The sequence below is a fragment of the Myiozetetes cayanensis genome, unplaced genomic scaffold (genome assembly GCF_022539395.1).
Source record: "Myiozetetes cayanensis isolate MyiCay16 unplaced genomic scaffold, myiCay2020 scf19, whole genome shotgun sequence".
Taxonomy (NCBI): domain Eukaryota; kingdom Metazoa; phylum Chordata; class Aves; order Passeriformes; family Tyrannidae; genus Myiozetetes; species Myiozetetes cayanensis.
In genome coordinates, this window is record NW_026087400.1 from 10,565,406 (window position 1) to 10,590,120 (window position 24,715).

The 24,715-nt window shown below is 43.4% G+C and overlaps 1 protein-coding gene across 1 annotated transcript; it reads right to left on the reverse strand.

Moving 5' to 3' along the window:
* Positions 1-5: 5 nt before the first annotated feature.
* Positions 6-23,995, reverse strand: CSE1L (chromosome segregation 1 like). Its single transcript, XM_050314086.1, has 25 exons — positions 23,889-23,995; positions 21,821-21,916; positions 21,151-21,293; positions 19,309-19,410; positions 18,725-18,870; positions 18,360-18,450; positions 17,990-18,097; positions 17,468-17,560; positions 16,128-16,295; positions 15,904-16,033; positions 15,147-15,212; positions 13,626-13,828; positions 12,524-12,608; positions 11,946-12,007; positions 11,076-11,212; positions 10,826-10,929; positions 10,176-10,273; positions 9,138-9,288; positions 8,428-8,636; positions 7,828-7,925; positions 7,537-7,622; positions 6,583-6,664; positions 6,025-6,171; positions 5,194-5,425; positions 6-4,657 (listed from the first exon to the last, which is right to left on the reverse strand). The coding sequence occupies exons 2-25, from the start codon at positions 21,903-21,905 to the stop codon at positions 4,568-4,570; spliced, it is 2,916 nt and encodes a 971-aa protein (XP_050170043.1). The 5' UTR covers positions 21,906-21,916; positions 23,889-23,995; the 3' UTR covers positions 6-4,567.
* Positions 23,996-24,715: the final 720 nt, after the last annotated feature.

Here is a 24,715-nt window from a genome sequence, read left to right on the forward strand (position 1 = left end):
ATATCTAAAGCTCCATATGCATTTCTTCATTTAATACTGACATGGATCCCAAAGATACCATAAAGAAAATACATCACACACTGGGGGGAAAAAAAAAAAAATCAACAAACATAGCATTGAAAAGACATTCTCCAGCATGTAAGTATATAGATATATATCCCACATCACATTTAAACACTTAGTCATGTGTTCTTGTGGTCTCTTGCATAATACTATGTGCTGTTAGGATGCTTTAATTATTCCAAGCCAGCAACAGTCACATTTCAGAAGGAAATGAAATTTCAGCTGCTGTGCAATCACTACTGCAAGGCTCAGTGTTACCTGAAATGAAACGTTTGTGGAGGTTTTTTCTAGAAAGTTATGTGGAGACAGGGAATTCCAAAGCAAGTTACAGTAAAAATTCAGGTTTATGTTCTCTTTTTCCAGAGAACTGTGAACGCCTGGGCATGTGTAAAATTTGCAGTCGAGACAGAAAGCTTCTGCAGCCAGATCACAAAACTGAACATAACTGAAGCAAATACACACGGAATTCAAAGGCCTGAGGAGTATTTTGGCACATGTCAAATAGCCAACACATTTGTTCTTGCATGGAAAGGCATTTACTCCTCTATCCTGTGAATGATTATTAATTACTCAAAAACGTTCCAAAAGACTTTTCCACTCTTCTTTGCACAGCAGCTTAAACAAGGACAGAGACCTTTTTCTACATTGTAATTTGTAAAATACTTTAAACTTTCATTTTCTTTTGTAAGGAAGCAGTACTGTAACGCCAGTATTTTCAGATGTTCATGGAGAAATCTGATATTTGTTATTAATATATTTTCTTTGTTAAATACTTACTTTATATCAGGCACAAACCCAAGAGTGTGAATTTCTCTCCACAGCCTTAGAAAATGAAAACTTTTTACTAGGACCTAGATGAACTAGCTGAGCTAAGCCCTGTTATTCTGCTTTTCTGACACATTACTCCTTTGTACCAAAATATCTTTTACTTAAGATTTATTACTTTAATAATATTTTCTTCTGCTCTCATCTTGAATGCAATACAGCAAGTCCAGCATAAGCTGTGAGCTCATGTGAATTAGAAGGTTCCTATTTTGAGAGAGAACTTTTAAGCCTTCAGTCACTTTGCCTGAGCTGTCACCAGCAGCCACTGAGCCTTTCCTGGCCTGTGAGGGCCCTGCCACTGCTGCCCGGAACATTTCCTCGATACTACAGGAAAGCCAAGAATTACTTCATTTAAATAAGAAAGGGTAAAAGCTAAGGGGAAACAAAGCCTTTGTGCTGCTTTCTGAGAGCTGGGTGTCTTTACTGAGGGATTTCCCAGAGGAGCCCTGCCTGGAGCACCTGTGTGTCAGTGAACAACTGCGCAATTTCCACAGCAAAAGCCTGGAATGGGAGAAATGCCTGTGGTACTTCTGCTGGGGGCTGGAAGAATGGGCACAGCTCTGCCCTTGGCTGCTGCTGGTTGGTGGAATCCCCAGGTACTGAGAAACTCTCATTTCTAAGAAAGGATGAAGCTGTTTCAAGACAAAAATCAATGTCTGGCCTCATCAGAGAATTGCTGGAAGTAAATGGCTGAAATCTCAGCACACAGGTACATGAAGAAACAGAGAAACAGAGTTTTTGCTTTTGCATGTGCTGCCCACTGGCAGCAGTGCTGGCAGTGTCGAGGCCCATTCACAGCCCAAGGAAACAAGAAAACACACTGGTCTTGAGAGGGTTTGGTTTTGGGTTTTTGAACCAACAGTAAGGTATTTCTTCTGTTACAAAAGCCTCAGAACATAATTTAGAAGCTGGCAACCCCAAATCAGTCAGTAGGCTCCAGGAAAGGAGAGTAGATTAGAGTTCCACGGTGCCAAAAGATCCAAAAACAGGCATCCCTTTGCCCATTTCACACTCAGAAAGCAGCAAGTAACATTCTTACACTTGAATTTGAATGATCTTGTACCATTATCAGTTGCAAGTAAGAATTGGCTCCGTGTTTTCAGAAGTGTTTCAGAAGATCTGAGTGGCAGGCAGTTCACTGCACTGAATTAGATGCTCCCAGGTCCTCAGGTGTTCCCAGCCTGAGCTTTCCAAAGGAACTGGTGTTTGCCCAACTGCCCAACAGAGTCTTGCAAAAAACTGTTACAACATGGCTTGCATCAGCTTCCACCAAATGAACAGATAAATGTAGGTGGGACTTGGCCTTCTGAATCCTGAGAACGGGAGGTGTCAGCAGGAGCAGGGAGGTCCCTCCTGGGTGCAGAGAGGGCAGTGTTGATGGCACAAGCCTGCACTGCCTTGAGCACTCACTGCCCTGAAGGGCAGTGCTCTGCACAGACCCTCACACCCCTCACAAAACCTGCACAGTGTGCTGGCACTAAGGAACACGTCACCAGCAGTGCCACAGCCGTGTCTACACAGTCTGAGTTACTCAGCTCTGAGTCAGCTGAAGGACTAATGTGGTATTTGATGGTGCTGATCTGAAGTCACTTAGGCACTTATTCACACGGAATGTCTATCCAACAACAAAGTCACACAAGGAGTTGCAAGGAGTGCAAGACAGTGAACATCAAGCCTCACTGATAATTTTCCATTTAGAAGAGCCAATTTTGCTTTGGCCATCTCTCTAACAGATTCCGGCTTCTTGCTGTGAATCCTGTCCAGTTCCATCCATGCTGGTACTGGTAAGGCAAGAAGCATCTGTTTCCTTACACATCTCAGCAACCTCTGAGTTTCTGAAGAAATCTTGCTTGGAGCTGCCCAAGTGAGATGGTCCAACGTGAGGCCCCGCTCCATCCAGCACAGGGCTGCAGGCACAGTACTGGGACACGGCCACCAGCACCCTTCCAGTTTGGTTCTTTGAGCATGGCAGGAAAAAAAGGTCTGCAAGTTCTCTGTAGAATTGTTCTCCGTATTATCCAGGGAAAATGGCAAAGCTGCAGAGCAGAGCTCCGAGTATCCTTCTGGCCTGCGGGTTGAGGAGGACCACGGCTCAGTTAACGCTGACATTCGAGGCAGGCGCTCAGCTCCTCGCAGATGTCACGTGTGTCCCTGTGGTTCCAGCCTGTCTGTGGCATTCCTGCTGCCAGGAGCTCTGAACACAGCACAGTCTGTCTCGGCAGCACTAAGGCAGATGCTCTTCAGGATCACCCCTGCAGTGCTTCACTCTGAGCACTGCTGTCACTTCACATCTATGAACGAGGGCCTGACACTCCCTGACAGACCAGGTACGAAAAACCTGCTGATGCTGACTCTTTTACTACATTTTCAGGCACTTAGTTATTTAAATCCATTATCTAACAGGCAACTAATTTCTTTACGTATAAGAGCTATGGCCAGGATGCACTTCCAGGTACCAGGAAGAACTGAAAGACAGCTGATTCTGCCCTGTTCCTCCCTCAGTAAATTCAGCAACTTTCTTAACACAAGGCCCAGCTCCAATAGGCATTAACTAATACAAATACAAAACACCAGTCCTGATTCAAGTCACCTCCAGAATGTCTGTGCACAAACAACTAAAAAAATTCTGTCATGTACAACACTGCTTAATATCACGTAAGTCTGAGACTTCACTCTTATTCAGGAGTTTTCTATAATTCAATTTATTCCTATCCCTGCAGGACCAGTGCTCTGAGAGCCCATGGTCTGGGGGCTTGGTGCTCAGGCCCCCTGGGGCACACGAGGCTCAGGCATTTCCCTGCCCACTTCAAGAGCCAGAACTAACAAGTCCAACTGATGCACTTCAAAGTCAAGGTCACCAAACCTAATCAGTCCATTTATGAGGAGACAGGGAGAACATCTGAGTTAACTCCAAGATCACTGCTTTTGTTTCAATGCAACAGGAAAACCCCACCTGGAGCCTGATCCCTGCTCCCAGGGGATCACCTGTCCTCACTGCACGGCTCTCACACGACCTGTTCCAGGAGAAGGGATGTGCCTGTCAATGAGTATCAAGAGTGACAATAGCTCTAGCTCTTCTCCCAAAGTTTTAGATCTGCTCTGTATGATCCTAAAATGTAATTAAACTACTACTTATAGAAAATCCTCACAGTCCCACTATTTTATATTCTACCTAAGTGTAAAACCTCTTTTTTTAAACCAGCTACATTCTTCTAAAACAGTAAGCGCACAGTGACAGGCATTTTAAACAAGTACTTCTTATTTATTCACAATTTAGATAAAGTTTAAGGAAAGACAAAAGAAATACAAAGGACAACATTAAAATGAAAAGGAATTTTAGTGACTGAAGTGAGTTTCTACAGCCAGTGCTCTCCATACAATTCCAAGTATTATCCAAACACTGCAGATGCAGATTTCAAATAAAATCCCATACCAAACCGCTATGACTACTCCCTTTGAAAATCAGACTGGGAATGGAAGTTGGCCACCTTTAGCTAGGAGTACACAAACCAGAAATTCTTTCAGTTTTGCCTTAAAGCCACGTTTATCTTTTACAAGATGGAATCTGCAATACAATTTCAAGCAGCATTTTTCGTTTTCTCTGAGCTCTGCTAGAAAAAAAAGTCAGTGTCAACCTTCTGTGTAACAAACCAGCTTTTGATCTTGCTCGTGGAATATCTCAGAGCAGACTCACACTTGCAGCTTGGAGGTATCCTTGGAGATACTGCAACGCTTCTGCGTTCAGGCTGGTGCTCAGCATGGAGAGAACCTTAAAGCACAGGGCAGAGCAGAGGTGTCAGTGATACTCAGCCCACTGCCACACCCTGTCAATGATGTGTTAACACATGATATATTGAGAGCAGCAGTTATCCACGGGGAAAGTCGCTCATCTCTCAGGCAGTCTTTACTTACTAAAATCTTGAACAAAACAAAGATACTACAGGGTAAGGGAGTTGACTGCACACTCAATTTTTCTAATTTAATATGAGCTGCCTGAATTTCCTAAGTACATGCAATTGAACTGGAGACAAGGGTTAGTTATAGGCCATCAAGTGGGTAAATTTTCATTTTTGAAATGGCATAGTTAAGCTTATTGCTTAAGTAAGTGCTGTGAAAATATGGCCTTTCTAAGCTTACTGAGAAAACACTCTCAAAAGCTATGTTCCAGTAAAGAATAACACACAGCAAGATCTTGCATTCTGCTTATGACCCACTTCATTTTGCTGATTATCAAACATTAGCAGAGAGACCCATTCTCTCAGAGGCTGAATGCAGCATTAGGATGCGAGTGCACGAGTCACCTACCCTGCCTGGGCACGCTGTGGACAGTTTGTGAAGAGACTGTGCCAGATGGATTCGAGGATTGTTCACCATTTGACCTACAGGATCGTGTTCTTTTTTCCCAGCAAAGGCTAGCTGGGAGAAGGCAGTCTGATAGCCTGGAGTATCCTCGATGTCGATGAAGTGTTCCTCGTCAGGGATCGTGTCATCCTCCGGCAGCTCGAAGAGGCCAATGAGGGCCTGCAGCAAAGGAATCCTGGGTGTAGAGAGGGGAGGAGAACACTGGAGCACTTAAAAATATGTTAGGACAGGCTGTATTTTACAAGAATGCTCAAATTACTTGGAACCCTTCATAATTTAGCCTTTGCAGGTACTTGCTTAGCTACTGGAAGTGTAAATGTCCAAGGTAAGCTGGACTAGAACTGCAGATCTGGGTATTTTATAGGCCCAAAGGAGGTGTTTATATTAATAGCATGAGCAATATATTTATTTATCAGGTCAAGTTGTCATGAAACACACATAAGAAAAGCAATTCTTTTCCTGATTACAGCTTTCCTCTAAGTACATTAAAAAAAAAGTTTTAGTCCAGGGATCGGGTCTGGATCCAGTTGTTGTCATTGCATTCAGACTTCCTGATACCCTGGACTGCTGGACTGGCCTACAATCTTCCCAGATAGCTTTCCCCAAAATTGCACTCTCAAGCTAAGATATTACAATCTCTCTGTCAGGCTGTGAGTATTCTCAGGTCTCCTGACTAGAACAGAGTTACAAGTCAAAACTGGGCCTAGCTTTTCAGAAAGAACACAAGAACTCCAAGAGCCTCACTAGCAGAACCTAAAGAAGTGTGGTACCTACCACAGCTTGGTGTACTCAGTGTCCATCATGGGAGGACATTCTGTTAATATTTTTGTAATGCCAACAGCACAGATTTTCTTTTCAACTTGCCCAGACACTTTCTGGATTTCAGGAATTATAATCTTCTCCAAAACCATTCCAAACATCCTATTATGAAATTGAGAGAAAAAGCATTGGAAAGCCTTATCAGCCTCATGGTGACAGAAGAAAACCAGAAACAATATGAATCACTAGGAAAGAGAGAATACAAGATAATTTGTTAAGATGCTGCCCTGTTGCAGTAGACACTTGCATATACAAACTTTTTGCACAGGATAAAGACTTTTTATGACCTCCTTAGGAGATCAGTAGCTCGAACTATCAATGAAGAACTGTGGGCAGAAAATAAGAAAAACTGCTAGACAAATAAATGAACCACAAAAGGAGAAACACCTGGCCAGTCAAATTAGTGACAAACACAGTTTGCCAGTTTAGCTAAAGAGACAACTCTTTCCTACTCCAAAGATCAAAATTACACAGCAGTCTTAAACACAACCCAAATGAACAAAACATACTAACTTTGGCTGTATGCTGTCAAATATCTCCTGCAGAGCTAATGCCCCATATCTTATGCAATACAAGTTAATGAAGACGAGAAAGCCTGTAACAAGAAAAAGCTCAAATTAAAACTCAACATGAAAGCCAAAGAACAGCTTCAGAGTCAGCAGCAAAATACATTCTAACAAGTTTTTCAAGGGGATAGAACCTGCAGCCTTTATAAATGTTCACTTCTAGTGAAGTACATTAACTTGCTGCCTTGAAGTTGGCCTAAAAACTGCTCATCTTCTCATGTATCACAACACTTAAAACGTTAAAACACTGAAAGCATCGCTTTGATTTTGTCTGTGGAAGACCATTATGAGCAACCTTGTAATTCTTGCTCCTATCAGGGGCATTAATCAGATTTTATAGGATTAAGTAACAGACATTGTGTAATTTGTGTAGAGATAATATCATTAAAATGTTTTCATCAGTATGACAATCTTGTCTATGTATTTCAGTAATTTGTCACAGCTTTGTCAGTTTAACATAAAACCTTTATAAATAACTTTAGTCATGTTAAGGCAAAAAATGACACAAAAGCATGGAATATTTCCCAGTACTAACAGAAACTCCATCCAACAGTGGTCAGTGTTGCTGTGCTGTGTGAGAGGGAAAGTTTGCTGCTATTAGTGGAGATTAAATGGGAGACACTTTCAAGTAAGTAATGACATCACACACAGTAGCAAAGGTAGAGGACTACACAAATCTTGTCCCTTATTTTAATTCCTTTCCCTCTGTTTTCATGAAATAAGTGTCACCTGCTGTGGCAACTGCCCCTTATGCCCCCCTTGATTATAGAAATAATTTGGAGCAAGTCCCTGGAGTCACCAGAACCCCTCCATCCATGTACCCACAGGACACTTGATCCATGCAGCTGCACACTCTGAACTGCTGGTGTCACACTGGAGCTTCTCAGAGCCAGGAACTTACTTTTGATAAACTTTGTTGTTTTGGAATTTTGAAGTCTTTGGAATAGCAAAATGAAGATCTGTTTCCTGTACTGGTCAACTGATTCACTGGAAATTTAAAAGAACAGTTATTCAATTCACACTAGGATTTTACTGACGTCACTTCACAAGAAAACGTGTAAAATTGTTGAAATCGATTTGACTGATAAATGCGACATTTTTGGTTGTGAAGATTAACATTTGCCATGATTGTACACTTCGTAATTAAAGCCTACAGAAGTTAGCTTTGCATGTAATTTGAACTCATACTCACGGAGGCATATGCTCGATGATGCTGTTTAAAAGATAGAAGCCTTGATGATCATTAGCTTTAGAGGCAATCAGCTTCTGGAACACACCTAACAACCCAGGCTACAAAAAAAGCAAATATAAGACTCTACACAACTGTTTTTCATATGTGACCTATCAGAATGTTAGCCCTTACTATCTAAGACATACACCAAGGCAAAAGTGTTCATAACCTAAACCAGGACTCTGTTTCTGCAGCTGAGGACAAGGAAGACACATTTTGGCTCCTTCTCACGCACTCAGGACTGTTCTGAACAGATCCCTGAGAGCTCTCCTTGTCCACATGTTCAACATGAAGCAACGACAAGAAAATTGTCCAAACTTATCTGCTTGCAAAAACTACGTGCAGGAATTTTCCATCTCAGCTGACAAAAGCAGGGCAGCCCCAGGATTCATCTTACCCACGTAACATGAAAGCACCCAAAAGGCTGCACTCAGAGTGTTTGTCTTTCTGTGTAAGCACTACTAATGTAAAGTACAGGCCCAAATTCTGCCCGAGCCCAGCTGCTGACTAAAGCTCCTCCCAGCTGCCCCCCTCCATGGCCGTGTGGAGTGCAGAGCTCACGATTTTGTCGGCGGCGGCGCTGGCGATGGTGCTGGCCCCCCGCTCCAGGTACGCCTGCAGCAGCCGCACCAGCGGAGGGATGTTCCCCGTCCTTTCCCAGAGCACTGGCTGCAGCAGGTGAGGAAACAGCGCCATGTAGGATGATGGGATTTCGTTTTTATGCATTTCTAAGAGTAGGGACATCACTTGGAACACGTATGGAATGAACTCTGGAAGAGAAATGATGGCATTTACTGCGTCAGCCAACACGGTCACTGTCAGTTCCCAGGAATCACGTAGCTACTGACTGAACCCACATTAACATGATATTAACACAAGGATTCCAACAAATAAAACACTGGAGAAATGTATCACTTCCCAAATATAATTATTCAAAAAACTGGCAAGCATTGCATATATTCGCTTTCCATTTCCTCTCCCTAATTAATGCTCCAAAACACAGAATACAAACTACTAGAAACAAGGAAATATAATTAAGTAGAATAATAGGAGGCTTTGGAGCAGTGATTGCTAGATATTTTAAAAATACAATGTGATTCAAAAATAAGTGAATGCTGTTGATGTACCCTATGGAACAACACAAACACTTTCGGACTGTGAAAGTGCTGTGTCCTCCCCTGGACTTCCTGTGCTACAGAAAAACCTGCCACGAGGTAAATCCCAGCGAGGAAGTGCAGGAAGAGAGCCCAGGAACTCCCTGCTGCCCTTACCTTGCACATCATTCTGCAGGATCTCAGTGAACACCAGGAACAAAGCCTCCTCAAAGCTCCCCACGGCCTCCGGGTTCGCCTTGCATGTTATCCTGATCGACAGGCAGATGGACTCAAACATGTAATGGTTAAAGTGGGGCTTGCTGGGATTCTGAAAACAAGTTATAAACACACAAATCAAACCTAACTTCCAAATGAAGTCACTTATTTGGATAAATGTGTTTTTTAGTTCAACTGAAGTCTAAAGTAGCATTTGGAAATAAAGTACTTATAACTTCTTTATTAGTACGCTCGTGGAGTTAATTCCAGAGATAAAAGCACATGTAAAAACCTTCAAAGCATAAAGAAGAGCTTTTTTAATCGGCATTTTAAAAACATGTGTTTTTCAGAACCTCTATATAAAGTAGCAAACAGTTAAAATATCACAAAACAAAAACTGGAAAAAAATTATTTTTCAATCTTTTAAGTGTCCAGTCAATTCTGTATTGAACACTTCCTATGTGCTGCAGCTGAGTTCAAACTACACAGAGAAGTCATTTTTTGGACAGCTGATGAAGGTACTCTAAGGCATTCCCTGATGTTCATGGTTAAGAATGAGCCCAGCCTGAACAAAAAACTAAGAGATTTTCACCCACCAAAAGCAGGAGGGTAATTTATTTAATTTAATCCCATATTTCAATGCCAATATTTAATATTAGCTTCAGAAGTCTCATGGGAAAAGAATAAAGACTTTGTGAGAAAAACAGATTATTGCAATGGTGGCCTGTGCACAAGCAAACATTTATACTGTCACAAACCAGCATTACAGAAAGAGTTCATATTCTGCTTCCAAATTTCACACGAGAGCAGGGGAGAATGATTCGAAAGTATGTCCTAAAAGGAAGGCAGTACTTCACTGGAAGGCTGCTACAACTAAGCTTAGTCAGAAAATACTGAACTCTTTGCAGTATTCTAACAGAACACCACCAAGGTATACAGAAGTCTTCAGCAAGACTGCTCTAAAACACAAAAGTTGACCCTTTTGTTCTGTTTCTTTACCTTGCTGACAGCCAGCAGTTTCTGTGTGAGCTGTGTGATGACAGAAGGGATGTATGGAATTATGGACTCCTGTAGCAGAGAAAAACTCCTCATGATGGCTGCAAATAAATGGAAAGTATTATCTTCTGAAGACAAAATACACCTCTGCCATCCATCATATGCCTAAATCCTTTACCTTTCACTGTTAAATAGGATCTCTAGGAATTGGCTACAGTAAGAAAGAGGAACTGCTGCAAGAACAATCATGACAAAGGATAAAACAAAGCCTCGTTATTCCCATTCTACAGATAGAACACAGAAGTTTAACCAACTTTCCCAAGACCATCAGTTATCCTGGGAGTCTCAGATCTCAGCATCCTCTTAGCCATGACCAGACCTCCTCCTGACACTTGCCCAGGTAGCTGTCCTGACTACAGAGACTACCACTTGAGAAATAATTTACCACAATACCATTATGTTTAGTGGTACCATAAATTTAGTCCAAGATGACTTGATACAGCCTGGAGAGTAATTGCAGGCTGCGTGGACCTCTTCAGCACGTCTGCATAAATTGGGTTTTGCAAATAAAAGTGTCAGGAGCCTGTAACTATAAGCCCTTACCTCAAGTTAACAAAGTTATTCTTGTATTGCAGAACTCCCAAGGCATTTACCTTTCATAATGTATTCGTTTTCAGAGGAGCCAGGAAGCGTCAGTGCTTTGAAAAGGTTTGTTAACAGCACTTCTACAAACGGTGCCATTTCTGCAGCTGTAATGCTGTGAAGGCAAACAGCTCTTTAATGATGACAGTCACAAACTTCGAGCCTTCAGCAATACTGCAATGCCACTAAATGAAAGATATTTTGCATCCTTAATGCACAAAACCCATGTGGCAGTGACTGTATCTCTGTTTGAAAACTTACAGGGTAGTATTATTTGTCCCCCTCATGGTAAAGAGTCTCTCAAGGGCATGGGCTGCATAAGTGTGGACCACAATACTTTCTGCTTGCAGATGATTGATTAGGAGAGGAATAGACACCAGCAGTTGTTCCTTCGGTACCTACAAAAATACAGCAACAAATTACACATATGTTAAAAAATACAGATGGTTCAACGCTGCAGCACAACTGAGCCCATCAGTGACACACAGAGCCTGGCAGAGGGAGGAGTCTTGGAAGGCTCCTCCAGTGCTACATCACCCCTTGACAACCAGGAGGTGCCTGTTCCTCTCACCACTTCCCCTGAAGTGAGGCACCAGTGGTGCATTTCATCAACAGTAAGTACAGGTATTCCTGATAGATATCTCCCTTCCCACTTTACTTTGCCTTAAAGGGCAATTAAAGAATATCAAGCTTAAAAAAAACCCACAAAAAAACCAGTAAAAGTAATCTAAAATTTAGAAATAATATCAATGTATTTTTTACTGCATCTCACAAGTCTGAAAAGGTAAAGGACAAAATTGCTGTGCTCTTTACCATCCTCTGCAATGATAGGAGCAATCGAGCATATTTAGACTAACACTGGCTTGAAAAAGTCTGAGTGTGTCACAGAACCAAGCAGCTAAGATGTTCAGTGTTCCCACAGCATATGGAGAGCATGTAGACTACATGTTAATTGGATATTTATAACAATATCATTTACTTTCTAAACTAAAAATTCAGCAGGAAGTGTTATATATGACTATCAAACACCTGTTGAATTAACATATGGCCAAGTGTGATAAATTAGGCTTGGCAAGTGTAAAGTAACAAACCCCACTATGTTTTTACTACAAGATTAAAAGAAAAACTTACTTGGTTTCTAAAAATCATGATATATTTGATACCATCCGCTTTTAGCACAGGGAATTCATTCACTGAAATAGAAAAACATTCAAACTTTGTAGATACTTTCCATAGAAATGTGATTACTGAACATATCCTATATATAGAGGTGGCATTAAGTCATCATTTTCCCCTTCAAAAATAATCCAGACCATGTTTTCCTATGTTGTTTAGTTCCTGCATTTCTGTATGGGCACTGTTAGAATATCAGTTCTGGTACAAATCACACCCCAGTACCATTAAGAGTAGGGTCCAGCTCTTTCAGATGGAATTTCCCCTCCTGGCCCCAAGTTTAAAAGTCTCCAATTACACATTTTGAGACAACCCACTATGTTTCGAATATAGTAAGAGAATTGTTGAAGCATAAAATAAAGTATGTGCCTTAAATCTAGACATGCATAACCTCACATAACCCTGAGCCAAGTGTTAACAGCCTCTGCCTTCGAAATCATGCTGATACAGGAGTGCTTGAGACTTCAGGAACAGCGGTCACTGTCAAGGTTCTGACATATCACAAAAATACCATGTTAAAATTAACATTAACTTACCAGTAGCAGACTTTAAATCAGGCTGAATGTGATTCACAAAGAATTCTGTCAGATTAACAAGTTCATTGGCTTGGGTTATTCCATGCTGGAAAAACAAAAAACAAACCAGTCTGTTTTTAGATGCTGACATCCAACTAATTTTCTTACTCATTTTTATGTGCTTTTAGTAAAAGGAATCTGAAGGATGCATGCACATGAGGAGATTGCTGAAATTGCATTATCTTTTGAGACAGTCATCCAGTTTCTTCTGCTTAATGTTTTTAGTGTCTTGATTTCAGCTGCAGCACTTCTGAGGTTCAAAGTTACCAGTTCTGAGCTGAGGAATAATACCATGCTTATTATTGCAGCCAAATATATAATAATAAGCAGCCAAAATTTTAGATCAACAATATCAGCATCTTAGTACTTTTTTTTTTTGTGATAGGCTTTTTAAAAAGGGAAAGTTTAGGACTCAAAGTCCAATTCTGAATTACAGCAGCAAAATAATGACTACTTAGTTTTATCTTATGGAAAATGCAGTGTATTTTTAAATCAGGATTTTCAGATGGGTATTTTCCAGTGAAGTGTTCTAGGTGATGTTACCCCATATTTACCACTAAGCAGCACAGAAAAGGATGCATAACTTTGCAGCTTCCCAGTTGCTAGCAGGCTGACCCCCATTACACATCACTGTTAATAACTACTGCTGGGCAGGAGAACACACCTGACTTCAGGAAAAGACTGAGAACCTTCAGCAAAATTGCATCAAACACTGTACAGAGTGTTTTACTATGCTTGTCTCAAATCTGTCTTGCATGGCTTTCAGACTCTGGTTTGAGACCACTCAGAGGTTCCAGACTTGAGCCAGTTTTTTGTTTCTCTGTCTGGCTGATCCCATGTCCTGCCCACAGTCACACCAGGTGCTGTGCCTGCCTTCCTGCAGGTCAGGTACCACCAATTCACCAACTGGCACAGGACTGTATGATGGACAGCTATTAATTCCTCAACATCACCTGCTGCACAGGCAGTTACTCTCATTCTGAAGCAGCTTAAACTGAACTGTAGGCTCCATCCACACGACGATACCTGCATACAGATCACAATGAAGAGAACATAAAAGTACCTTCTGTGTTTGAGCTTTGGATGCCAAAGAGGTAACAAGGTAAATAGCTGCATCTTTGTGCTTCCAGTTAACAGATGGATTCTTTGCATATTCTTGCAGCATAGAATTAACATATCCAGAGAAGATCCCTGTCACAGGTCCTTCAAAAAATTTGCACAAGCCTCTGACTAGATCACAAGCCGCTCTGCGCCTGGTGTCAATATCTGCAGGAGAAGCAAAGATTCTTCGGATACAGCAAAGCACACAGCTTCTCATGTTAACAAACACAGCAATCAAAATATTAACAGCCAGCTGCTGAAGTTACAGCCACAGCCCATGTTAATTATTACAATCCCCCCCAATGATGTGTACAAGCACACTGAAGTCTTTACTCCCTGTCCCAAGAGGACTGTTTGCACACCCAGGACAGACACCCAGGCCCAGGGGTGGTACTGCCTTGGCACTGTGCACCCAGACGTGCTGGGTTTAGCTGGGAGGGAGTTACATTTCTCCCAAGCAGCCCATATGGTGCTGTGTTTTGTACCAGTGACTAAAGCTGTTGGTAACACCCAGTGTTTTGGCTGCTGCTGAATTGCTCTGTCACAGTGTCAAGGCTTCCTCTTCCTCCTGCTCTGCCTTCCCAGCCCGTAGTTAGTCTGGGGCAGGCAAGCAGCTGGGAGGGGACACAGCCTGGGCAGCTGATCCAAGCTGACCAAAGGGATACTCCACGCCATGTAATGACATGCTCAGCAATAAAAACTGAGGAGAGAGGGTTTGGGGAGAGGTAGCCCTTGCTCAGAGACAGGCTGGGCAAAAATCTACTTGTGGGTGGTGGTGAGCCATTGACTTCTCTCCTCTTTTCTTCCTCTTTCTTTCACCTAAACTGTCTTTATCCATCAGTCTTCTCACTTCTACTCATCCCACTGTAGCAGGGTGGAGCATGAGCCAGTTGCTGGCCCACCACACCTGTAAGGACATTTTTGTAAAAAATACCCAAATGCCAAAAAAACACAAGCAAACAAAGTCTGTAAAAAATTGTTTCAAGAGAGGGAAAAAAAAAAAAAAGGTTCTGTGGCCTTCCATTCAATTTACTGACAGAAGAAACAGCAAGAAAGCCAGTCAATTCAAATGCAATAGAGGACATTTAAAAAGTAATCTCTGAAGAATACAAATACATCCTACCTCAATTCTGTTTAAAAGCAGAAGGAGCTAACAAATAAAAGCTTTACAGATATGTAAAAGGCAGACAATACTGGATAAGAATGATAAAATGTTTTCTTGAAAAAAGTTCAAAAACATTCCTTGAGTTTTGTCCACCACTCACAACCCAATTAAGGACAAAGCCCTATAAAAACACTGTTCAAAACAAAGACACTGAGACAGGCAGACTTGATCCAAGACTGGAGAAAATCTCTTGGGGGGGGTGGTGTGTGGAAACCTCCTCAATTTCAAAATGAAGTTATAAAAGCTTCAGTAAATTGCTTCAGCTCTTCAGAGCTACATTTAAAGACCAAGTGTTCTTAGTATAAATCTGTAGATTACCAGATCCTTCCAAATCCCTTCTTATATATTCTTCAGAATTATCTTCAAATGCTTCTTCATCAGCCGCTGAAAATATAAAATACAGAGAAGTTTAAATACTGAGATCTCTGGTTTTTACATAAAGAGGTGTATCATCAACAACTTTCTAGTTTTTCCAAGGACTGTTCTATAACATTAACACAAATTAATCAGAAATATCTGGCCAGACTAGACTGTTAAGCTTTCTCCTGTCCCACAAATTAAGTCTTTCATACTCAAGAGCCAAAGTATTGATTAAAAAAAAACCCAAACCAAACCCCAAACCTCTAAGGCATATTCAACACTAGGTGTATTTAAAAAGGCTTCCAGAGCTACAGACTTTAAAGAGAGCAGCTCCTTATCACTGCAATACATCTTCACTGCACTGTAAATAACAGGATCAATATGAGCCCATCAGAACCTGGAGAACTAGACATTACAAGGCCTGATATTCCTGACTATTTAGGCTCCTTGAATTATTCTGAGACTCACTTTAAGCAAGGAAATTTATTGCTGGCACGTGACCTAGACTTCCTACACTGGGATTTCAACATGAAAAATCAGGTATATTTATCCAATTCTACAAAGCCCACAGGACAATCTGCTGCATAAACTTGGGTTTGAATCTAAGCACCAAAGTACACAAGAGGGAATCCTCGATTCTTGGTCCTGCAGAGCAACTTGTCATTATAATTGGATTTTGACTGTGCTTTTGAAAACTTAAATCTGCAAAAGTTACCTCTAAATTCCATATTGGGAACAATAACTTTTTCACAGATGCTCGTCAATGTATTCTGGTCTTCAAACAGATGCTTGTAATGTGGTCTTTCACAAACTGAGGCCAGAAACTGGATTGCATTACTGACCAGCTGTAGCACCACAAACAGAACACAAAGCTTTAGTATGACTGATCAATTTATAATTCATTGCCAAACCTGACAAGATCAGTTTATAACAACTCACCAAGTCATACTTCACCTCCTGGCCCGTCGTGACTAACAGATTCCAGATTGCTGTTACAAATCGTGGCAGGTAGGGCTGGAATTCTTCATCGTATTTTTGAGCATATAAAGCAGCATTATCACAAATTTGTGATTTCAAGAGCTCCAGTAATCCAGCTTCCTCTTCATCCTCACATAAAACAAAACTAAGAACTTAAACATCCAAACTTCAACGCTATTTCAACATTAAAAGTACCCATATATTTCATGGAAATATTTACACCATCATTTTATCGTGTTCTAGAATTGCTGCATTTTGCTGGTCTGCATCCCAGCTGCTCTCCGAGTTATAAATCATACCCACATTTCAAACCAAGGTACTATGCACTTTATTCAGACCAAATAGTTTACATTAAATTAATTTACAAATGTAATAGGAGAAAGACAACACCAGGCACTGAAAAAATATGCTTAGAAGACATTATATGATACTTTAAACTGGAACAGTTGTAGTTCTCTCCCCTTCTCCAGATCAGCACAGATGCTTCTAGAACCAACAAGTGATTTAGGAAGTTGAGCGGGAGTTAAAAAGCCATCCCAATCAAACCCCACCCCATCTCTGTCTGCCCCTCTCCCCTCCACCCCCACCTTTCAGCCTCTCCCAGTTCAGCTGCACCAGTGTCTGTGCTGGGGGCAGATGAGAGAAGAGCAGCAAAGCTTCTTTTAGCAGCAGGGTAATAAAGCACAAGATACCCTTCACATGCCTCCCTATGTGCTGTCAAGAAATTATTATATTATAGAGTTGTTTTGGCTCCATCAAGTGGCAAACTACTGTGCTGTATCTGGAAGACTTTGGCACTCAAAATGCAGAAAGCATGCACAAAAATAATGTGAGTTTTGATAACTTGGTATCACCTTTCACCAGGGAAATTACTAATTCTTTAATCAAAGACAGCAAATGCTGAAGTACTGAGGGATGTCCTGCCCTCTGTGTTCAAGTGGTTCAGGCTCTTTAGGATACCCTAAACCTAGAACACTGTGCATGACCCAGCTGAGGCACAGGAAACCTGAGCACAGCGATGCCAATGGTCAGGTTACTTCAGCAAATGTCCCTGAAAGGAGCGACTCACTGACAAGTATTTGTCATTTGGTTTCTGTGCACAGCTGGGGTTTACCTATAACTGACATATAGCTCTAAGAATCTCAAATTCCTTAGCAACTTCTCTTAAACCTCATTACAGTCATTCTACTCCTTTGTTTGCCCAGTCAAGAAAACACTGCCTTGTTCAGAGTTAGACACAAGCTCACAGTCAACCCTGTCCCCTACACAGAGACAAACCAGGAGGTTTATGCAGTACTTACATCAGTCTGCAAGAGTTTATTATCTAAAGTTAGAAGAGTATGAAAATTTGTCATCCACGTTTCCATGTTATCTTCAAAAAACTCTGGAAGATCCTGTGAAGGGAAAGCATAAATCTCCATTTTAATTTCTGACTGCACTGCTTAGATAACATACCTACACTGTAAGCAGTGCATCCACCTCGTAACCTACTGAGGGACAATAACCTGAGGAAAACAATCTTCAAAGTGAAACACTACTCCCTCCTCCTCCCAAATGAAAACCCTCCTGGCAAACGCTCTGGAATACAACTATGTCCAAATAAACTATTTGCTTGTACCCTAAACAGACTCCCCTAAAAAGGCCAAGCTAACCTGTTAATTAACCCCAGCCTTCCCGTGCCTTTACTCCACTGCTGATGCAGCGTTAACTGTTATTTTTACCATAAAGCACGGCCTTAGAGGTTGCCTCAAATGAATTCTATAGTAAGAGCATAGCAACTTCATGAGACCAAAGCAAAACCATTAAAAGAAAAGGAGATTCACCTGAAAATTTAAACTATAGAACAGCTTCGCAATTAGAATGAGAGAAGAAAAGAGAACCTTCAGGGCACTGGCATCATTTGCATGTGTGCTGCAAAGTTCAATAGTTGCCTAGAAAAAAATGCAAGATCTAGTCAAGTACAAAACCAAAAGATATTGAAGTGTCATGGGACTTTTTTGTTTGTTTGTTTAACCAAAAAATACAGTTATTGCTCCTCCCCTCATCAATCCTGTTAGGTCTCACTTCATGACTTTAGCTTGAACTTCAGTAACAGCTTCAAAACAACTGTTCTTGAGTTTTAATTTTACAGCCACCCACAAAAAGCAATTCAGAACATTAAACTTGTTTTAGAAACGATTCAACATGAAATACCTTAAAGAGATTTGTCAAGGGTAAAGCAAAGGCATCAAGAACAAGTTTGATCTCTGTCCATAATTCATTTGACTTAAATTCATGGCGGTACCTGACAAGTGAAACACATGAAAAACAGAATTCATATTTCACATTTATTACCAAATTAACTTACCCAGAATTAATTTTTTTTTTGTGCTGAACTTTGAAACAAGTAAACAAGAAGTAAACAACACAGTTCAAAACCAGGCAAGGTGTACAATTTGATAACCACTTAAAGGCATATGCAGAAGTCACAACTGTAGACTTTGTAAATCTCCAACGTCAGGTCTGACAGCTGAACAGAAAGTTTACAATCCATCCACAAACCCCCTTATTCCCAGCACCTTTTGAATAAAGAGTGAGCAGTGCGAAGAACCCCGTTGATGACGTGGAAGTCCCCGCTCTGGAAGCGATTCACCATCTCTGTCAGCAGGTCTGGCCACTTCTGAGGAAAGTCTTCCCGACCAATAATACTGATGGCATCACTTAACTGGAAAGGGAATGCAGCTGTTACGTGGCAGAACAGCACAGGAACCACAGCAGTGCCACCCGCTGCAAACATCCCACAAAATGCTGCTTGTTTTTGTCAGGTTCAAAAACCATTGGGTTAAATATCTACTACTTTCCACCACAAATACAAAAATCTCACTTTAAGCTCAACATGTACACACGGTCTCACACTCTAGAATTACTGTTCAACTGCCTAATGCTAGAACTTACTATAAGATTATACAGTAATTATCTTTAAAAAATAAGTATCTTTAAAAAATAAGATAGGTAAAAGTAGCTACAACAAAATACTCCAAGTTATTTAGATCAGCGTGAGCTCACTGGTAAGAGAACTGAGCTCTGCAAATAACCAAAGCCTCTAGACATGCTTAGAATATTCCCAAAGTCTCATGGATATAACCAGGAATTGGCATGTTACCTGCTTTTGAATTTGTTCTGGGCTGCTAAGCATCAAGGGCACTATGTTGGCTTTAATGGCTATCCTGTCTGATTCACATATTTTGTTTGGTTCATCCTCAACCTAAAATGAAAACAATAATTAGGTCATGAGCATATTCTGCATACTCCAGGCAATGAGTGATGATCAGCATTTCAGAAACCAACTGCTTATACTGATTTATGTAACTATTACGTTGCTGAAGAACCGAAGAACCAGACCTGTTAGAGACACTGCCTGCAATGAATGTGGAACAGCAGCACCTGAGAAAAGCTGAAAGAAATGATGTCTTTCTGGAAAACTTTGCAATAGTTTTTTCCAACCGTCCTAGGCAAGCTCCAAGCAGGGAGGCAGGACTCAGGCTAGGCATTCAGAGAGATGACAGACGTGGTGGAGTGAACACCAACAGCAATTCCTCCTAAGGAATTACTGAGGAGATTTCTCAAAGAAACGAAACCTTTTCAAAAGAAATGAAAGCAGACAGTACACATTGTGTACATACTTCAGAAATCAATTAAACCCAGCAAGCTCTTCCCTGGCTCCAGCCTGAACGAACTGAAGTCCTTGAACAGGCAAAACCCTTTTACTGAGCTTTGGATCACCAAGTTCAAGGCTGCGGAATTAAAGCCCGGGATCGAGGCAAGCCAGGCCTGCGGCTGCATTTTCTGTTCAGACAGCTGCTCCTGAAACAAAAGCTGCAACTCTGGACAAAACAATGTGCTTGAAGCCACAGAGCAATCGGAACAGCCCTCGGGATGCACTCCCTGCACAGCATCTCCACCTACTTCAAAACAAAATCCCAGCCTGAATTACATCAGCAATCCATAAAAAGAAGCCACTTACAAAAATTCTGCCATAACAGAACGTTACTTCTACTTAAAATACACCACAGAAGATGCAATTTGGGAGAAATGGCTAAGAACACAGTATCACAGAGAGAAAGTTCTAGAAATGTCATGGCAGACTGAATTGTGCTCATGTTACTGAGCACAACCAGAGCCAGGACTGCTGCAGCTCCTCACTGTTGGTGTGAGGGGGAGGGCAGAAATCACATGCCAATTTGGAAATAGGTACCAGCTAAGATGTAATGATAAAATATTTCAGTTTCTCTGTAGTAAAGAAACACCTGCTGTTCTTCAGACACATACAAACAGGACCTTCAGTGAAGTACAAGCAGTATCAGTTAAAACCTCTCATCACTCACGAAGTTCAGCTCTCAATGCAAGACTTTGCACCACTAAATAAGTTTCATGAATGCTGAAAGCTCTGAATCAAAAACGTTTCTGTCCTCTTCAAAACAAAGGATGAGATTAAACAGCAATATTTCTATTTGATCACAACAAATACTTCCAGGTGTTAAACTGGTAGGGCACCAAAATAACCCCCCCCAGACAATTCTGTGTCCCAGCAGAGAAGAGAAGCTGATACCATCACCTTGAGCTGCAGGGCTGGCTGGGGACGTTTGTAACACCCTGACAACAGATACAAGCCCAATGGGCCAGCTCATGTGGAGAGACACTTCACAATCATTCCAGCTTAAATAATGTTAGTTAAATGAGCTTTAAGTACTGTGTTTCTGTAAAATATTAGAGAAAAATATTTGTTCATCATTTTATCACCCAGCTCCAGTTTTGTTTTAATAGAATTGACTCCAAGAGCCCAGGTTTTACTCCCTTCTTACTAAGTTACACCTTGACCTTGTTCTCTGAACTCTGCCTTTCCCAGAGCACAGACACACACACTGCTCAGGGCTACTGCAGAATATCTTACTGTGCCCTCAGGGGATGCTCAAGTCTTAGCACAACTACTCACTAGGATACCTACAATTCTCCAGTTCCTTTTAATGTAATTCTTGAACGTCACAGATGCACAAACTTTGATGACATTTTCCTGTGATTTCTCCAGCAGCGTTAAGAGTAACAACGGGTAGTTCTGGCTTCCTTCCACGGACTCGAGGAACTTCTCAGCTGCAAGGGAACATAAAGGGGGTCAGCAAAAGCTGCTTTCTGCATTGGGAGTCCTACCATTCCTCAAATGTCTGTTTAAAATGACCCATACACAAACACTTCCCCAGAGCTTCACAGGGACCAGCCTGACAAGAGGTACCGCAGCTCCTCTGCTGCTGAGCCCTTCCACACTCCTGCCACCACCAGCAGCTCTCAGTTCCCTGCAGGAGGGGGAAACTTTGCCTCCTCACCACTTGTAAAAGCCATAAGCCAAGAGAAGTCAATCTTGTGAACAGCAGCACTGTTTTTAAATAACAATGGTACCAAAAAATCAAGGATACAGAAAAATAAAAATCACAAAAAGCAAATAAAATTATTTATATCTATCCTTCATCATTCTTTTTTTTTGGGGGGGTGGGTGAAAGGATACCAAGAATTTCTGCAAAGAGGTAAGAGGTTATTGCATAAACATCCACAAGTTGGCTACACACAGACAGAAGAGCCAAAACCAAACTGAACTTTTTTGGTCACTCGTGAGAATCACTTACCAGGACGCCTTATAGCAGGATCTGGATCTAGTGTTTTCTTTAGATACTCAGTTAAAGTTTGTAAATTGGCATCACTCAGCTCCATTTTGGCAGAACCTAAAACCCACAAGCAGTTTTGTTACAAGCAGAGGTCAGAAAATCTGTCCTAAAGCTACACCTGTAAAAGCAGATCCCACAGAAGCCACACGTCAGCTCTTCCTGATGACACCTCACCAGCAGAGGCCCAGCCAGCGAAAGAGCCACCATGCACCAGGCACAGGAAAGATCCCACTTCTCCAGCTACAGGTAAGTGCCTGGGTTAGCGACCCCAGACTCCAGAAGAGGCTCACACAGCCAGCAAACATGAGCCAGGTCCAGCCAAACGATCATCTCCTGCCCATTCAGGACATCAGGAGTTTGGGTTGGTTTTTCAGAACTGCTGTCAGCTCAGGAATCTGCTCCTGGTTAAAAAAGGTGAATAGTCCTGCCCTACATAATTGTAAATAAAACAATTCCAACACTCAACAAGTCTTGTTTAAAAACCCAATACTCATTATCAAAGAAAAATGTCAAAAGAAAATACTTTTCTATAAAGAGACAAAGCCAGAGTGTCTGTGCCCCCTGTAAAATTATTTCAGACAGGGTGGAAGCTAATTCAAATGCAATACTTATTACAGAGTAACTCTGTGCAGTAACTCTATAGTGCTCCTCTCCAGTAATCCTCCCACGCACATTCCCATGTGTACCACAGCGATATATTTACTTCACAGCTTTAATTGGAATAATTAATATTACAGTAACACTCCAACAGCAAGTTGTGCTTTAATGGACACGCTGTTGCTCAGGACACCATCATCAACCCTGCCCGTCCTTCCAGCCACCAACAGCACAGTTCACTGTCTATAAATGCAACGAGGAAGCAAAGATTTCCAGTTTTCCCCTGGAGTTTCTGATTAGTAAGATTGACTGAAATTCACCTGTCCTATTTTGGAGTTGGTTTATGCTGATTATCGTTGCAATAAATACCGTTTTATTCAGCCACACTTGCAAAGGCAGTGAGCTTTACTGACACAGTTTTTACATCAGCTATGGCACCTATGGAATTTAAAAAGACAGCAACAGTATCCTCTTGATTTAAATTATTATTAAGGAGGAATTCAGATTCCAATATATATTGTACAAAGTTAATACTCCCCTTGAGCATCCTGCCTCCCGTTTCCCTTTCTTCTGGGGGTTTACTTGTGCATAGTGTTGTACACGAATTCACATTCACCAGCATATTTTGACCTGTTCTATCTCTTCCCTAGCTCTTCATGTTTGTTTTCCCCTACAAAACACGCTGGCGGCACTTCAGCTGGAGTGGTACAGTGTTCTGTGTTACGTTATGACACGTGCCTGCAGAAAAGGCCTCGAGAACCCCTAAAATGTGCTTAACGCATCACGCACTTCGGTCAAATGAACGCCGAGCCCTGACGGAGAACAACCGCCCAGCCGGGCCGAGAGCGGCCCTGCCCGGGGACCGCACCGGGAACGGCTCCCGTGCCGAGGCTGTGCCGGGATCGTCCCGGCCCCGCTCCGGCCACACCGCCTTCCCGCGGGACGAGGCGGTGCCGGGGCGGGCGGGACCGGCCCCGCCAGGCCGCTCAGCCGCGGGCGGGTCGGGGCCGCTCCGTCAGACCTGCCGCCGCCCGGCAGGCCGGCCCCGCAGGCTGGCCCCAAGCCGGCGGTCCCGCAGGCTGGCCCTACAGCCTGGCCCTACAAGCTGGCTCCAGGTCGGGCGGGGGCGGCGGGACCGGGCGGCCCCCGAGCGCTCACACTACCCCGCTCCCCTCCCCCTCCCGCCACCCCGGACTGGCAGCCGCCGCAGCCAATGAGGGGCGCGGGCCGTGCAGGCCCAGCGGCCGCAGCCAATGGCGGGCGGCGGGGGGCGGGCCGAAGGGCCCAGCAGGGTGTGCTGCGCCTGTGGCCGCGCCGCGGGCCCAGCGCCCAGCGCGGTGCGGGGCGCAGTTGGCGCGGGGGCGGCTGCGGGGCCGCCGGCGCGCAGGGCCACCCCAGCCCCGGCCGCCCGCCCGGCCCGGCCCGGCCTCACCTGGCGGGTCCCCCCGGCGGCGGCGGCGGCTCCGAGCGCTCCGGCTGCGCTTCACATTCAAACCGCGGGGCGGGGGCGCGGCGGCGGCTCCGTGACCGCATCGCGCGGGGCGGGGACTGCGAGCGGCCGCCCGGCCAATCAGCGGCCGCGCCGGCCCCGGGCGCGCCGCCCGCAGCCAATCCGAGCTGCGCGCCCGCCGCCCGCCAATGGCTGCGCGCTTCCCACAGCGCCCCGCGGCAACGCCCGGAGCAGCCGCGGCCCCCACACGGCCCGGGCCGCGCTGGGAGAGGAGCGGGACGGGGGAGTGGGATAGGGGTGTGGGATAGGGATACGGGGTGTGGGATCGGGATGTGGGACACGGGATAGGGACACGGAGAGAGCGGGACACGGGGTATGGAATTAGGATATGCGATAGGGACACGGGGTGTGGGACAGGGACACGGAGAGAGCGGGACACGGGGTGTGGGATCGGGATATGGGATAGGGACACGGGGTATGGGACAGGGGGTATAGGATAGAGACACGGGATATGGGACAGGGACACGGGATGTGGGACACGGGGTATGGAGTAGGGACACGGGGTGTGGGGCAGAGACACGGGATCTGGGACACGGAGAGAGCGGGACACGGGGTATGGGATCAGGCTGTGGGATAGGGACACGGGATATGGAGCGCGGAGAGAGGGGGACATGGGGTATGGGATACACGGGATAGGGACACAGGATATGGGATAGTGATATGGAATAGGGACATGGAAAGAGCGGGACGCGGCGGGTACAAAACCCCAGCCCCCCGATCCCGCAGTGAACCCCCGGAGGCTCCACAGC